Raw genomic sequence first — 17,794 nt, forward strand, 5'->3', positions numbered from 1 at the left:
GATAACCAAGGAGACAGGAAAATGGGTTCTGGCATTGCCGGGCTTGGTTTTCCTTTTCTTTTCTTTCCCTTTGTTGGCTTAACTCTGCTTCCTGGCCTCGGCGGGAGATCAGGCCCGGTTTGACCTTGCCAGCCAGCAGGGCGCCTGGCTGGAACTCGGCTGCAAGTGGCCCGGCGTGAACCAAAACAGAGGGCCAACAGCATCTTGACAGAACCGGACAAGCAATGCTCCAGGAGTGGGTCCGGGGGCAGGAGGGGGTCCCTTTGAAGCCTTCTATTGTCAGCGTAGCAGCCAAGAGAGGGAACTGTCAGCTCCAGTTTCTGCTTCCCTCCCGGGGAACAAGTGTCAGGAGAGCCAAGGCCATGAGGCGCTGCTGTTTCTGGCTCAATCCCTTTCCGCTTCCCATTAGCGACAAATGGAAATTGATGGGTTACCGCTTTATCCACTCATTTAGAGGGGGAGAAAACCTTGCAGCAAACGCTGAATAACTGTAGGCATCTTATAAATTAAGCATCTTAAGGATACGAACCGTTTTGCATTGCTGCTAAGCAGAATTAAATTAGGTTTTGAAGTTTTCGGCAGCAGTGAATGGGGAAGAGGGAGGGAAGATTTTGTTTTTAATTCCTTTTCTCTAAGCATGCGGAGCGGTGAGCCGAGGGCAGGGTGAGGGGAAGAACGAAGTCACCTGTCTGCATTTCTGATTCCAATCAGCCGCTGCTGCATATGCATGGAGAGGTGTGCCCGCAAGTTCACACAGGCAGCCCAGAGACCCGCAGCTCGGCCTCTGGGACTCGGTGCATGGCCTAGCCAGGGTCTCCGCCTCCGACTTGCCTCTGCCCACCCTCGGCCTCCTGACCACCACCAGCAGGCCGGCCTCCGGGACTCAGGACCCAGCCTGATTGCAACCGGAGGAATTCTACAGCTTTAAGCCAATTCCCTGGGACTTGGCATCGAGATACCTTCCTTCCCAATCAGCTCTAACGCTTTCAGATTCAAATTTAGATTTAGGATCTTGCCTTTGGCAGTACTCACTCCCCCCCACACCTGGCTCCCCACCCCAGTCTAGGAAGAGGGGCACCAGATGGGTACCTGTCTGTAAAACCTGCCTAGGTTTGAGTCCTTCTAGGGCTGTTGCTTAGCCATGCCCCAGGGGTCCTACTGTTCAACCAGCCCTCTTAGGACCAAAGGCCCACCTGCCTAGGCTTCTCAATGCTTTGCACGCCCTCCCCCCCATCTGTCTTCACTGACCCCCACCCCCATATACATGCAATCCCCCAGTCCCTGATACCCCACATCAGTGTTAGGCTGTCATCTGATGGCCCATATTTCTCCCTGCAGCTGGGGCCGTGTCCCTACAACCCAGGTTAGCAGTGCCTCAGCCTGCCATTAACGAGCCCTGCAGGGTCCTGGGGAAGAAGAGGCACTGGACGTCCCAGGCACTCCCGGATTCCCTGGGGAGCAAGGCCTTGCTCCAGGAACCAGGCTGCTGCTGACAGGGTAGGTAGCCGCACTGCCTGCCCACGCCTAGAGTGGGCACCCCCACAGCAGCAAGGCCGGGGAGAGAGCATGTGTCATCCACGTGGCCTTGAAGCAGCAGTCCGGGAGACACACCAAGTCGAGGGCCCTGCCAAGCAGCCGGCCAGGGGCCCCGAGCGCACTCCCTGACTATCTGAGGCACACTCTCCAGGAAGCCTTCTTGGATTGATCGGAGGAGAGGAGAGGTGATCTCTGCCCTAATTTCCAGCCCTGGATTTAGAACCCCCACGGCCATTCCCATCCTCCTCCTTCACCTGACAGCTGCACCTTAGTGTGCCCGGCTGAGTAAGTCACAGACTGTAACAGGGACGCAGCATCTTTATTCTCACAAGGGGGCAGTGCACCTTCACCCCCAGCCCCGCCAGCCCCTACCACCACTGCGAGCCCAGCTGTACCCAGGGAGGGCACAGGGCAGGACCAGATGTCCCCCATGGACACCTGGGGTAAGAAGGGGACAGGAGCCAGCTCTGGGCTGCCCCCAGGGTGCCATACGAGCAGCACTTACCGATCCTCAAGGAGTGCGGGCTGCAGGCGACCATCACGAGCCACGCGGGAAGCAGCACCAAAGGCGCCGAGACGCGGGGCATCTTCTATAAATCCTCATGGAGCCCTCTGCTGGTCTGGGCATGACATAACTCTGTGAGAGAGCGGTGGGAGCGCGTGAGTCCTCTGCCCCCAAGAGGTAGCCACCCACCAGGCCCTGTGACCAGAGCTACCAGGCCGGAGCCTCCGTGGGGAGGGGCCCACGGTCCCCTGCAGAGCTGCTAGTAGTGCCTGCGGGAGCACTGCTGGCCAGCTCGGGGCCTCCGCTCTTCCTCCCTAGGCCAGGCCCACAGAAGGCTCAGGTTCTAACTCCCACCCCTCAAATCAAATTGGGGGCACATGGGAGTAACTGTGGCCGAATGATGGAAGGGGCTCCACTGTTTTTAGATCTCTAATCGGGGATGAAAACCTTTATCTGCTCTTAAGAAACAAGAGCCATGAGTGAGCAGAAGAGGAAGAGGTGGCAAGGTGGTGCCACTGCCCAGGGACACGCCACATGTACCCCCTCACTGGGGAGTGACGTGGGGAAGGAGCTGGGTTCAAGTTCTGCTCCTCCACATGCTAGCGAGGTGGACTTCAGGAGGACTTCCCTCCACCACTCAACTCCGTTCCCTCACAGGTAAAATGAGCATGACAACACTCAGGTGGTGGAGCTGAGCTGCGGCCCAAGATAACATGAGGAAAGCAGCTGTGCTCAGCCCTGGCCTAAAGGATGGGCTGGACACCGTCAGTCCCTCCCTGGCCCAGATGAGAGAGGTCTATTCTTAGCAAATACTGAGGACAGAACCACACATACCAGGGCATCAGCTGATTTCCACATCTGCCCCTGCCACCTGCTGGAAACTAACCCCTCCCCATCTTCTGTCCACCAAACCCCCTTCCTCCTGAGGCCAATCGACCTCTGATGACAAACCAGAGCCTTGGAGGGGACTGCCTCCCCCCAGCAGTATGGGAGCTGTCCCCTCCCTGAGACCTCTGACACCCTAGGAACAGAGTCTGCACCCCATCAGTGGGTCACGTGGGGCTGGTAAACACCTGGATATGCTAATCCTGAGTCACCCCTGGTTAGGAAAGTAGTGTTAAAATGTTTCCTCCTCCCACCCCCTGGACAGAGAATCCAAAGAAAAATGGGCAAGAGACTAGAACAGACACTCTGCTAGGAACTATGTCCAAAAGCCTATAAACATGTGAAAAGAGTCTCAACTTCCCTGGGCACCAGGAAATGCAATTTGAAACCACAATGAGATACCACTGACCAGGGGCACCTGAGTGGCTCAGCAGTTGAGCATCTGCCTTTGGCTCAGGGCGTGATCCTGGGATCCTGGGATTGAGTCCCACATCGGGCTCCTTGCATGGGACCTGCTTCTCCCTCTGCCTATGTCTCTGCCTCTCTCTCTAAAATGAATAAAATATTTTTTTTTAAAAAGATACTACTATACACCGACCAGAATGACTTTTTTAAAAAAGATGTATTTATTTATTCATGAGAGACATGGGGGGGGGGGGAGCAGAGACACAGGCAGAGGAAGAAGCAGGCTCCATGCAGGGAGCCCGACGTGGGACTCGATCCCAGGTCTCCAGGATCACGTCCTGGGTTGAAGGCAGCACTAAATCGCTGAGCCATCAGGGCTTCCCAGAATGACTTTTTTAAAAAGACAATATCAAGTGTTGACAAGGACATGGAGCAACTGAACTCTCGTACAGTGTCAACGTAAGCATGAATTGATATAACTGTTTTTGAAAATTGGTCTCTTTGGCCTCAAAACCCAGAGCTTTACATAGATCCTAGGGACCCAGTAACCCCACAATAAGTGTACTTCCAACAGAATGTACAAGTATGTGCTCAGATGCATTAGATGTATCAGAATATTCATAGCAGCACTTTGCATTTCCCCAAACTGGAAACTACCCAGATGTTCAGCAGCAGAATGGAGAAATACTATGTGTCACACAACAAAGTTACATGGAAATAAAAATACTTAACAACTACATGTAACTGTCTGGATGAACCTCATAAACATAATGTGAGCAAAGAAACCAGGCACAGAAGAACCCATTTACTACGATTCTTTCTATAAAAAAGTACAAAAAATTGTTAGTAGCCCAGCAGGTGGTTTATTCTTGGGGGCAGGCACTGACTAGAAAGAAACATGTGGGGTCTTCTGGAGGGTGCTGACGATGTCCTGTTTCTTATATTCACTTTCCTGTGTGTGTGTTGCATACTTTAGTAGGTCTTCATTTAATGATGCTCCCCAGCACCACACCCTTGATTGATTTTCCAGCCACACCCAGCACCTGGCAGCTTCCTGAGCACACCTGGTCTGGTTCCATCGGCCTGTTGCCCCCCTCACCGACCCCTGCCACTTGCCAAAGTCTGGAGCCTCTCTATATGCCACGACAGCAGGTCACAGTGACTCTAACAGCACTTTCCTCCCACTTCTGCTGCCTTTGGGTGTCCACATGGGGAATCAGTGTGGACTCCTCAAGGCCAAGGACAGTTGCCAGTGTGCTGCCGTACTTATACACAACAGATGCACAGTACATACTTGTTCGATGAGCAGAAGGCCTCAAGCAATTACCCGGAATCAGGAGTCAGAGTTAACAAAAGGTAAAGGACTAGCACAAAGGCAACTGTGCTGTTGGCCGATCAGGCCCAGAATCTCTGTCCTTTCCTTCGTAGGTGTTGGTGCAAGGATAGATGACAGCAAACACAGTCTCAAGAGAAGCTTGACATTCTTACTCATTATGGATAAAGTCGATTGTTCAGTGATTATCTCCCCACTGGAATGCAAGCTCAAACAAAGGAGGTGGGGCAAGGGGGCAGAAATCTTGTTCGTCTGTCTCCATGGGGCCCAGAACAGGACCTGGCATATTTTACAGCCTCAAGAAATATTTGTTGAATGGATAAATAAATCCGCTGTCAAAGAGGAAAGAACTGTAAAAATCTGGTTGGGCTATATAAAAGCAATACTAACTATAATCATTTATGTCAAATGCCTTCCATTTATGCCCGATCAGCACGCCGCACGGTAATTATTATTCAGACTGCTAAATAGGTGTCAGATTAGCCTGTGTAAATTCTATTTGATGACACAACTACACTCAGTTCGTGCAGGCCTGACTCTTGTCGTTCATGGCCCTAAAGCCTAGTTGACCCTGGAGATAGCGTGCAAGCACTACGGTGACGGAGGTCCTGGGCTGCTCTGGGGCCTCGACCGTATAACCCAGGGCATAAAGATGAGCAATAATCCCCTTCCAAACCTTACAGGAATACAGAGAACCATGGTGTTACATGATTGTAAGCCCCGCTGGTTTGCAAAATTCTTTCCACGGTCTCCTTCTTATTTAATCCACGAGACAAGCTCTATTACAGCTGAGGAAGCTGAGCCTGTGAAAGGTCAAGTGCCTACCTCAAGGTCACACAGCTGTCACGAGGCGAAGCCAGGGACAGCCCAGTCTCTGATTCCACAGGCTTTCCTTGTATAGCTTCACTGTTTACACAGAGGAGCAGGAAGATGAAGCTTTCAGATTCTTTATCATAAGAAAGCACAAAGAAATCTGAGGTCTTGTTTTCATTTTAATGTTTAGATGAATCTGGTCTTAGAATCAAAAAGGGCAGCTTTTATCAACTAAAACTATTTAAATAATTTAGGGAGGGAAAAGAAATTATCCGGGAGATACAGCACCAAGGCCCCCTTCCCACTAACCCTGTCCCTCCTTGGGGAGTTTTCCCTCCTGCTGTGGCTCCTCACCGCCCGCCCGCATGGTGTGGCTTCTAAATGAGCGGCCCATGCCCAGTGTTCTTGCACAATACAGCCGTCTCCACCATTCTCTGGATGTTGCAGAGCACTTCAGACCCACCTCGTTCTAGGCAAAAGACAACCTCTCCACCGCACCCACCTGCTCCTTCTCCTACACCCTCCTTCTTGGAAGGCAGCACCACACCCTACTCATCACCCAACCCTGAAAGCTGAAGTCGCCCCAGATTGTTCCTTCCCCACACCCTACTCTGATCAGTCACCACATCCCAACAGCTCTGCCTCCTAAACACCATGACTGTCTCTGCATCACCATGAACTCCCACCTCCATCCCACCCTTGTCCAGATGTCTATCAGCCATGACCTGGACCCTGGCCATAGCAGCCGGGTAGCAGGGATTCTTGCTAAAACGCAAACATGATAATGACACACCTAGGCCCAGTCTCGCCTAGCTCTCTGCTGCCTCAGGGATCAAGGGCGCTCCTCACTCCAACAGGCAAACCCTTCATGACTTGGCTCCTACTCACCTGTCCAGACCATCCAGCCCACTGCACCTGACACTCCACCAGAGCTTAAGCCCTGACTTCCCCAATATGCCACTTCTGTATGAACTTCCAGGTGGGATGTGGTCTCAACCCCTGATGGCCTGGAACCAGTTTTCTACAGGATCAATGCATTATCTCTCCTCTGAGGCTCTGTGATCCCTTCCCCATATGTTGCCACCATACCTGAAATATTCGTCCTTAAGGCACACAACCTGCTACAAGGATGCTGTCTTCCCACAGAACCATCAAAAGTGATAGGAGAGACTGTGACAAGCATCTAGCATGCTATTTGGCACATAGTAGGTTCTCTATTAATACTGGACAAATGAATAAATGAACAGATGGCATTAAAAATGGATTGATGGCACCTGGGTGGCTTGGTCCGTTAAGCATCTGCCTTCGACTCAGGTCATGATCTCAGGTCCTGGGATGGAGGTGGGGCTCCCTGCTCAGCAGGGAATCTGCTTCTCCCTCTCCCTCTGCCCCTCCCCCCTGCTCCTACTCTCTCTTTTTCAAATAAATAAAATCTTTAAGAAAAAAAAAAGGCATGGGCCGGGGTGCTCTGGCTGGCTCAGTCAGTAAAGTACATGACTTTTGGTCTTGGGGTCATGGGTTTGAGCCCCGTGTTGGCGGTAATTTAGTTAAAAATATAAAGGGGTCATTTTAAAAAAGACTAAGTGTACACAAGTATGAAATAAATTCCCATTTGACTTGTACATTTTGTGTATCTGCTGTGGTTACAACAAACAATCCAAGTGGACATCATGGTGTGGATCTGGGCAAGGAGGGATCACAGCACGGAGGGGGAAGCAAGCATGTACTGCTCTTTTCTAGCAGAATTTAAGTTCAGAGCAGGATCTCTGAGGGTCTCTGTCTCCACCTAACCAGAGCTGGGCCTCACTCCTGGACTTCGGGGAACTTGGAAGGCTAACAGTCAAAATGCAGCCCTTTCCTGGGTCATTGAGGACACTGCTCCAGACAGCATGGGGACAGCTCTGCTGCTGTGGCCACCCCGGGATGGAAGCCAGGCTGGGTGTGGCTCCGGACCTCGCTGAGGGAACACTCTCAGGCGGCCTACCTCCTTCAAAGCCCACCTCTTCGTCAGTAACACGGGAGTAGCAATGCCTACCTCACAGGGTGATGAGCACCAGGAGAGCGGGTAACACGCTGCAATTTTCCACCTGTGTCTCCAATGCCTAGCACAGGCTGGCACATAGTAGGCACTCAAAAAATATCTGTGGAAATAATGAAAGAATCCAGTCAGATAACATACGTGGGAAAAGGCTCTGGCAGCATGAAGCAGACCGTGATTGACATTTGGAGCCCTTGCCCACAAGGAACCTACAACCCAGACCCCACTTCTCTGCGGCACAGGCTGTCCTGGGAAGCTCCAGCCCTGCTCCAGTCCGTGATGCAGGGCAGTGTGACTACACACCGCCCCCGTGAGCACTGAGAGGATGTGCCACGTCCCCACCTTGGCCCTACTGCTTACCTGCCCAGGGGCATTTCCTCATCCAAACACCAAAAACCACTTGTCCCCACTTGTTCCAGAAGGATAACCTAATTTTCTTTTTCTGTTTCTTTTTCTTTTTTTTTTTTTTCAGAATCTCAGGACAGGTCAGCTTCCCCAAGCCAGAGGATCCCAAATGTGTCCAGACATCTCTGGCTCACTTCCGTGCTTCTACTTGGATTTCTTGCGCCCTGAGGGCAGGCTCTTCGTCCCCTTACTCACTGCTGGGTGTTCAGCACCAGGAACAGCGCCCGGCTCCCTGGGACCGCAAACACCCCATGCTCAAGCCTTGCATGAGCGAGTGGCCATTTAACCCTGTGCTTAAATTCCATCCTCTCTCCACGACCAGGCCATAGGCTCCCGGGAAGCAGGGAACATCTCTTTTGTGCACATATCTTCCTGACACACTTTGCTATAGTGCCCGTATCACTCAGAAGCTCAGTAAGTGTAGATCCCCAACTGACACCGGTGCAACACAGAGACAGCACAGCCCGCCGCCAGCCCACTGTGTTCAGGCCCTGAGCATGCTGCCTGGACCCCTGGCCCAGCTGTGCTAAGTGGACTCTCCTCTCCTGATTTGTCAGCAGTCCCTCTGCCAGTCTCTCTCTCGTCCTCACTGGGCTGTTACACCATTAATCGTGATTTTCCAGGGTGGGTCTGAGAGGAGGCCGACAGCTGCCAGACGGTGTTTGGTGGCAGAGATGACAGAGGAAATCAGAGGGGCAGCCAGATTAATTACAGGTTTTCTCTCGTCTGTGAGCAACAAGATCCTGATTACTCCTCATGACGCTCCGGGCTCCTCAAGACAAATGGATGTGGGCTTCTCTGCTGTTCTGAACCCCCCAACTGGAGGACACTTCCAGCGCAGCCAGCAGCTTGGACAGAGTACGCAGGGTGGCAGGGTGGCCAGGGCAAGGGAGTAGGGCCACCCCCGGCTCTGTGGTCCCCTTGAGGGAGAATCAAACTCTGGAACCTGATGCTGCTGGGCAGGACAGGTAAGTATTCTCTCTCTGGAAAGTAGTGTGATGCCAGGACCCAGGCCTGTCCCGGGAGGCAGGGACCTGGGTATTCACTGGCTCTGGGAGATACTCCTCTGAGCCTCAGTTTCTTATTCTGTAAAAATGAGGGAATTGGCCCAGATAATCTTTTAAGTGGTGTAATTCCACAGTTCTAGAAATTATACTTCATGCTTACATTTACTGAATATATACTTACTACATAAAAAGGACTATTTCAGCCACAGCGCTCCTCAGAAGAGCCCTGTGAGGCAGATTCTCTCACCTTCTCCACCTGTAGATGTGGAAACTAAAGGTGCACAGGTTGAATGATGCCTCCTAAGGTCACCTGGCTGGCCAACGGGAGTGCCAGGCCACCAGCTCCAAGACCTGTTCTTCCTCACTCTTCTCTATACATCCCTTCTCTCTGCATCCCAGAACCTGGCACACAATTGGCACTTGAAGAAATGTTGGGCTGTGATTATAATGATTATCATGATGTTGAAAGAGAGGAGTTAAATCCAAGCAGATCTAGGGCCCATTTGCACATTTTTCACATCGGAGGAAGCAAGCAAAGAGAAATGAGTCTGAGTATGTCCCTTGGCAAAATGATCAGCCCAGGTGTCCTCAATTGTTAGGATTTACCATCAGGAGATGCGCCCAGGCGTTAGTGATGAGTTACAATGTGGCAGGTTAGCCAACACTTGCGTTGGCTTGGGAGTTGGACCTGGTCTGACTCGTCAGGATAAACTGAAGAGCAGTGGCTGGCCCCAGCCCAGGCCTGATATTAGGGAAGGGTATTCAGGCGGCACAGCATCCCCAGGCATCGGCTAGCACCGCGGGCATGTGTCTAGGGGTAGCTGTCCCCCATCCTCAGACACTAATGAGCAAAACGTAAGGAATAACCAGTCTCTTCTCCCCTCCAAGCCACCTCCCCATGTAGATTTCAGACTGAAGCCCTCAATCCACTTCAAAAGAGTGGCCCCTCACCAGGGGCCTGAGCAGACATACTTGGTTTCTAATCCCAGATGCCACTATGTGTCCTTAAACTGGTTACTTAAGAGCTCCATTTCCACGAATGTAAACCATGGGCAACAATGGCACCTCCCTTGAAAAGCTGCTGCAATAGGTTTTGGCTGTAATAGGATCAATGTGAACTTCCTTTCTTTCCTCTCTCCACCCTTGTTCAGGGCTCCCTCCAGCCCCATATGCATGTATCCCAAACCGCATCTGCATCTTCGCCCAACAAGACTGCCTCCCATGCCTCCAGCCAATATTAATGCACAGCCCTCTCATCCCCAGAATGCTGCTCCAAGTCAAGCCCATCCCAGAAGTTTTCCCTGAAATCAGTCTTCCTTCCTTACTCAGATCCAGCCTAGCAGAGGAGAAAAAAAAAAAAAAATCAGGGATTGGAGGTGGAGAGCTGATCTTGGACTCATCTCTTAACCTCTCTTCTGTAAAATGGGGAAATTATACTCCTACCATCTCCCTTGCAGGGTTGCTAAGAAAACCAAATGAGAAAATGAGTGGAGCATTTCTTTGCAGATGAGTGAAGTGCTTTCTAAGCACAATGGTGTATATTGTTCCTTTCTTCTAGGCTGGCCAAAGCATATGAACATACTCAATAGCACTACAAGATTTATACTTTATTCATTCAACAAATATTTTTACTGAGTGCCTACTAGCAGGCCCTGTCCAGGCCCTGGAGCGTACAGTCAGGGGAGGGATATTAATCCCACATCCAGGTAACCAGATGCCATAGTTACAGACAACGAAGGAAAAGTGCAGGATGCTACAGAGCGCATGGCAGGGGGACCTCATGTGGTGGGAAGGGAAGGCTTCCCTGAGGACAAAGGTTTGACCTGAGTTGGCCAGGTCTCTCAAAGGGGACACAGTGAACAGGGAGAAGAAGATCCCAGACAGAGGAACAACACGGAGGAGACCCAGAGGCCTCAGGTGGCAGCCAGCGCAGCGCGTTTCAGAAATGGCGAGGCATCCACGAGGGTGGGAAGCCGAAACATCTTCTTGATCTGCTGTATTTATGTCCAGTCTCCCCCATTAGGCACCCCCAGCTCCTGGATACAGCTCTGCATCTAAAGCCAACTGCCTCCGTGAACCTTGGACTGGACCCAGCGGCCTTCGCAGACAAGGCAAGGGACCACTGCATCTCGATCCCCTTTCAATGCAAAGGAAGTGGTTAGAGGTGAGAAGATGGGGAGTTAATCACCAGTCTCAGTGAGCTGGGGAAGGCGGGAAGAGGATCCCAGGGTAGGATGTGAAGGCCAAGGCTGGCTCAGGATGGTGAAAAACGTCCCTGGCATTTATCTGAGGCCACCAGGCTTGGCCCAGGGGGAGAGGACGCCTAGCAGAGACCACATGAGCCGAGGCTTTGAAATAAAATTGCCCAGTGCTGGAGCTGTTGGTAACACATTTAGAGCAGAGAGGCCTTGCAGGAGTGTCCACAGAGGAATAGAGAGTGAGCAGGGGACAGACACAGAGAGAAACCGCTTTTTAGGGACAGCGTGTTAATTGCCTCCGGATAGACACAGCTCTCCCTTCCCTGCTCGGGATCTATCTGGGTGTGGGGAGGACAGGGGCTATCCTGGAGAGGGTTGGCCATGCCCTGGAGTGAGGCTGTATGCACTGCAGCCTTCCAGAAGGAGATCTGAAGAGAGCTGGGTGGGAGCCGTGTGACGGGGGAGGGGAGGTACATCAGAATTTAACTCTCTGAAGCCAGAGACGGGTTATTACAGACTCGTGGGTGATGGTACACTATCTCCAGCTCCACTGAGGTCAAAGCTGGAGGAAAGGGCTCTGAATGTTAGTGATAAAGAAGCAAGCAAGCCCTAGGCTGTCTGGGTGCCTCAGTTGGTTGAGCGGCTGCCTTGAGCTCAGGTCACCATCCCAGAGTCCTGGGATGGAGCCCCACATCCGGCTCCCTGCTTCTCCCTCTCCCTCTGCTGTTCCCCCTGCTTGTGCTCCCAGGCTTTCTCTCTCTCTGTGTCAAATAAATAAATGGAATCCTTAAAAAGAAGAAGAAGAGAAGCAAGTCCTGAAATGAGAGCTGCTGGGTCACAGATATGGAGTCATCCCTTGGCACAGCTCTATCATGCCCAAGTGGAAACCTTGCTGCATCTGGGGTCTCTGACACCAGAGAGCAAGGTCCTGTCCTCTTTTTCGGAGTCCTGGCCAGAACAGGGAACAAAGCAGCCCTCCATAGGTATAGCGTTCCTTGGGGAAGCCCAGGACCAGCCCCTTGGCTGGCACTTCCAGGGGTGGAGGAGGAGTGGGGGGTGAGGAGGACAAGAAAGTTAGATATGGTAAAATAAAGGTGCATAACAAAGCAGGTGGTGTCCTCTTCAAAATGCAAAGCAGTTGGACTTATTCTATGGGTGTCATCCAAGCTAAGGAGTCTCTGGGACTTGCCAAAGAGCACACAGAGGGACCATCCACCCCTTCCCGCCACCCTGCTCTGTTAGCACTACTACTGTCTACTTAGGGAAGGCCTGGCACCAGGCTCTGTGAGGGGCAGGGAACAGTCACTGGCTGCTGGCCAGCTGCCCCCTGGAGAGGGCTCTGGAACGGCAGTCAGGGTAGGAAGGAGAGTTGCTTTTCATCCTAAAGTGTTCTCTACTGTGTGCATTTTAAGAGATTGGATTGCTTTTTCAATTAAGAAATCTAATTAATAATTTAGAAAACAATAAAGAATCCCAACTTTCTCAATGATTGGCTCCAAGACGTGGGCATGTTACTGAGCCTGGGTCCCCCTCCTCTGTATAGTGAAGCTAATCACCTCAGGTTCACGTGCTCAGCGACTGACTGCTGGGCCCGTCCAGGTCCCTTGCAGGCTTTATGGGCCACTCGGCACTGGCTGTTCTGAGCTGACCCTGGAGCCTGGTCCGAAATCACACTCCCCTCCCAGCCACAGCCCAAGCCCAACAGCCACCCCCCAGCCTACCTGCAGTGTCAGTGCTCACCTCTGAGCAAACTCCTCCCCCCATACACACACCTGGGCTCTGGTTCTTGGCTGGATCCCAGGCCCCAGGCCAGAGGAGAGCCCTCCCTCTGAAGGAGAAACACTGGGGTAAGGTGGGGGCTATGTTCAGCCAGTCTGTGAGGGGTTTAGGGACACAGAGGACACACTCTCCAGCAGCTGCCCCGGGCTTCTGCATTTGTCAGAGGCCACAGAGGACAGCCCAGCTCTCAATCAGCCTGCCGAAGTCCCATTACTTTCCCTCTGCCACAGCCTGGAGAGGTCATGGAATCCAGAGGTCAGGCAAGTCTGTGGACTGGAAGTCCAGGGACATGTATAGTCTCAGGGCAACCCCGGGGGGTGGGGGGAACCGTGACCTCCTTAGCTAAGCAGGGGAGCTGTCCCCACACTCAGCATCCCCTGCCCAGGGGCCGGGATGAAAGGAGCACATGACATAACCCTGGGAGCCCAGCTCTCTCCCGTGTGCTGTCTGCCGTCAAGGAGCTTCCTGGAAAAGCATGACATCACAAGCAGCACGCTTGTGAACACATGACGTGGGACAGTCAGAAAGCAGCTCTCACAAGGCAGGGCAGCCTTCGTGTCACCAAATGAGAAAGGAGGGCTGGGAAGACAGAGGCAGAAAGCATCCCTGGGCCTGGACAGGTGTGCAGGATTCTTGGACAGTGTGGACACACGCTGCTTAGGAAAGGAGACCTTCCAGCAGGGTGCCAGGAAAAGCAAGAGGTGGCCAAAGGGCAGTGACCAACCAGCTTGGCAGAGGCACACTTCCCAGAGAGAGATAAGTGCTGGGGTCAGATTCGAGCAGGCCTTGAATGCCAAGGTCAAGGAGCTCGGACTTTATCGTCTGGGCAATAAAGAGCCCCTGAAAGTTTCTGGGCAAGGGGGGCGGGTGAATACTGGAGCTGTACTTTAAGGGAATCAATGTGATCAAGGTGTGCCAGATGGCCTGGAGGCCAGAGAGGCCCATGAGTGGTCACTTAGCCACTCGGGAAGGGCCAAGAAAGTGAAGGAAGCTATTCCTGAAGGGAACAGTCCCTGTACTGCTGAACAGGGTGCTACGGGTGCTACGTTTGCCCACAGACTGGAAAAGAAAGGTTCTGGGCTGCCAAGCTTTGGGCCAGAGCATAGACTTCATGGGTCTCCAAAGAAAGCAGAGCCCCAGGCAGCTCTGGAACCAGCTCCAGCAGGACACGGGACATCATTCGGCAGAGCCTGGATGGGGCCCAGATGGGAGTGACTCTGTGGAAGAGTCTGGTCTTGGAGTCAGAAGGCCTGTGTTCAAAGCTGGCTTCACCACTGTTCCCTGCAGGACCGTGGTGTGGGCGGGTCCTGCGCTCCCCCCCCCTCCCCCCGCCCCTTCATTCCCCATAAAACCATGAACCGGGAGACAGCGCTACAGGCCCCATCTACTTCACAGGGTCGTCCAAAAATGAAAGAGGACGTTAAATGTCCAAAAATATTTTCATAACATGTAATCAGAAAGTCAGGAAGATTTTCTTCCTTTTTTACAAAAAAAAAAGTATTTATTTATTCATGAGAGACACAGAGAAAGGCAGAGACAGAGGCAGAGGGAAAAGCAGGCTTTCTGCAGGGAGCCCGATGTCGGACTCGATCCCAGGATCATGCTCTGAGCCAAAGGCAGATGCTGAGCTACTGAGGTGCCCTGGAAGATTTTCTTCTAAATCGGTCTCTGTGGTTTCTTCATTCTTACCTCCTCCACTGCAACCCTCATCCCTCCAACATTTTATTCCCTGTCTTTGGTCCTAGAATGTATGTCTGACACCCCAACTCTCAGACTGATCGAACAGATGAATGATTTATCATTGTTTTCTATAAAACACCAAAGACAATGTTTTCCACCTAGTTAGAGCTCAATACATGTATGATTAATTAATAAAAGTGAACCTATAGAGGATGTTTTAATCTTATTCATCATTCTCCTATTCAGTGACTCATATTAACATCAGTGCTAGCAGAAAAAAAAAAATAATTAGGATGGCAGTTTGGGAGATCTCTCTCCCCTGCCCCATCTTCATTCACAAAACTTCACATAATCCCTCCCGGAGGAAGGCAGGATAAGGCAGTGGTTAGCAGCACAAGCTCTGTGTCCCCTTCAGACAGTTCCCTGAGTCCAGGCTCTACTTCTTACTAGCAGTGGCCTTGGGCAACTGGGTCACCTCCCTAAACCTGTTTTCCTACCCACAAAATGGAGAAAATGTTAGACCTTCCTAAGGTTGCCTTCAAAGGTTCACCACGATCTTAAGAGCGCGGCTGCAAACAGAAAGCGCACAATGCTTGCCCTGGTACTGAGCTTACTGAGAACTGTTATTGTGTTATTGTGACTACTGCTATTATCGTCCAGAGCCAAATCACCGGAGGTGGTGGTGGTGGGGGGATTGGTATTTGGGTACAGACTTCCCATTAGTGTGGATGATGGTGTGCGCTCTCTGACTGCCAATAGATCAAGCTTCTCATTGCCTTCAACTGGAGAAAGCACATTACGCGGAGCTCTGCAATGCCTCGACCCCCAAGCCAATCTCACATCCTGCTATCAAGTGGCATCTGGGGCTGGGGGCACCGAATGGATCAGTCGCCCTTATGGTGCTAACCCAGCGTTAATGGTGCAAGTGAATTACAAACAAGGCCCACCTGCTGTGCTCAGCAACAAAACCCGGCAGGAGGGTAATTGCCCGGAACTTGAGCACAGGGGGACACAGCAGGCAGGAAACACATTAAATGTGGGGAGGACCGACTTCCCAACACTTTCCTTCTCCACACAGACCCAAGGAGAAGCCAGCAGTCAAGGGGACCGGAAGCCAACAAGGCACCAGATGGGGAACGCTCCAGAAGCGCAGAAGAAAGGTCTTCCAGCAGACCACAGCTGGCTGTCCGGCCCAGCGCCCTCCACAGATCTGAGAGCAGCTTCACGCTGCCTGATACCTTACTTATGTGAGCTTGGACACCACGGATGTCCAGCATGGCCAAGGGCTCCACCCCAGGGAAGGCACCCTCCCTGACACACGACCCCCTGACACACACATACACAAGTGATCGGGGTAGACAATGGGCTCCCAAAGCTGCGACAGACCATGGTGGCATGGAGACGGTTCATCTCTTCATCCATACACTCGGCCCAGGAGGCTCGGTAGAAAAGGACCATTACGCAGGTCTTAAAGGATGGAGACACACACACACGCACCCCTCATACAGACATTCACCAGGTGCATGTATGTAGGCTCTAGGCATCTAAAAGAGAAGCACACAGCCCAAGGCTCTCATGTTCCCACCAAGTTCCCACATGCTCTGAAGCCAAAGAAAAAGGACAAACTTTTGAGATCTGAAGCTGCTCTCAGATCTGTGGAGGGCACTGGGCCGGACAGCCAGCTGTGGTCTGCTGGAAGACCTTTCTTCTGCGCTTCTGGAGCATTCCCCATCTGGAGCCTTGCTGGCTTCTGGTCCCCTTGCCTGCTGGCTTCTCCTTGGGTCTGTGTGGAGAAGGAAAGCGTTGGGAAGTCGGTCCTCCCCACATTTAATGTGTTTCCTGCCTGCTGTGTGTCCCCCTGTGCTCAAGTTCCGGGCAATACACAGCAGAAAGCAAACCTTGTCTCTGACCACCTTCACTGTCTCTTCCCGGCAAGAAAAGTTGAGCCCTTCCTCTTTTCCCCCTCTACCGGAAAGCCTTGCCGAGGACCAGAGAAGTGCCTTTACAGCAGCCTTCCTCTTCCTCCTCCCAAGAAATCAGACCATGAAAAGGGGCAGTGACATTTCAGGAAGCCATGAGAATAGCAGGCAGGGGCATCAGCTCTGGAAGGCTGGCTTCCAATCCCAGCTCCCTCATTTACTAGCTGGGGTCAAGACACTGACCCCTCAGCCTGGGCTGCCTCATCTATAAAACCAACCTCAGAGGGCTGTTGGCAGTTTTAAATGAGAAATGCATATAAAGTGTTTAGTACAGTGCCTGGAGCATAGTTAAGCCTCCAGAATATATTCCAAATATAATTCACAATGGCACCACATTCCTGCTACTTAGAAGCAAACAGCTCTACTGATTTTGGTCCACACATTGAATCCAGCAAAGAGCATTTTCATCAGCACTATTTCTTTCATTCAACAAGGATGTACTGAGCACCTAGTCTGTGGAAGCATGAGCTCTTATGCAAAATGACAGTGTCATCCTTGCCCTTGAAGTATTTACTCACCTGTGTCCTGCAGAACTGTACACATACCCACACACAATCACGTATGTATATACACATACGTGCATACGCTTCTGCATGCACACGTAAACACAGAGCCCCTGCCCCTGATAACTTGTCATCTACGCTGAAATTACTATTAGCCACACTGTGGGACCTGGGGGTTGTTAGAGTCTAAGCACGAGGCGGCATGGGAATGACTGTACTGTTTCTAGAAGAGGAATCTGGGACTTAGAGAAAATAAATGTCTGACCCAGAGACTAGAAGAAGGATGTCCCCAGGACTAACATTACCAGGCACCCATTCTGCACCACACGTGCACAGGTTAAGTTAGCCACTTCCATATGCTCACGCCATCCAGTCTCACAATAACCCTCTGAGGCCCTACTTGGAACCCTCCTGAAAAGATGAAGAAACAGAAATTCAGCAAGGGTAAGTAATTCGCCAAGGATCACAAAGCTAATAAGTGACAGGCCAGGATGCAAACGGTACGTCTGACTCAGACCCGCCAGCTTCTCCCACGGGACCAGAGAAGATTTAGTACGTGGCACAGTTCTGATTAATTGTAGCCTGTCTGGCTGCAGGCCCAGCAGCCTGTGCTCTGACCTCCCACAATACTGGTGGCGGGCCTACTATGCACCCGGCAGTGCGCTCTGAGGGGCAATGCTGAGTCCTTGCGGTTCCACCTGGGGACCTCTGTGTGCATCCCGCCTTTG

The 17,794-nt window shown here is 51.9% G+C and overlaps 1 protein-coding gene across 7 annotated transcripts in view; it reads right to left on the reverse strand.

The window, feature by feature from the left end:
* The window catches only part of GRIK4 (glutamate ionotropic receptor kainate type subunit 4), a 422,971-nt gene that overhangs the window by 291,398 nt on the left and 113,779 nt on the right, over positions 1-17,794 (reverse strand). For 6 of the 7 annotated variants that reach the window (XM_038535885.1, XM_038535878.1, XM_038535883.1 and 3 more), the window contains 2 exons: positions 7,513-7,618; positions 2,042-2,173 (listed from right to left, as the gene is read on the reverse strand). In XM_038535885.1, coding sequence (XP_038391813.1) covers positions 2,042-2,123 — 82 coding nt within the window. In that variant the 5' untranslated portion in view covers positions 2,124-2,173; positions 7,513-7,618. Of the gene's footprint in view, positions 1-2,041; positions 2,174-7,512; positions 7,619-16,210; positions 16,233-17,794 lie in introns of those variants that run through there. The other variant, XM_038535884.1, reaches the window with a different exon arrangement.

The sequence above is a fragment of the Canis lupus genome, chromosome 5 (genome assembly GCF_011100685.1).
Source record: "Canis lupus familiaris isolate Mischka breed German Shepherd chromosome 5, alternate assembly UU_Cfam_GSD_1.0, whole genome shotgun sequence".
In the NCBI taxonomy this organism is placed as follows: Eukaryota; Metazoa; Chordata; class Mammalia; order Carnivora; family Canidae; genus Canis; species Canis lupus.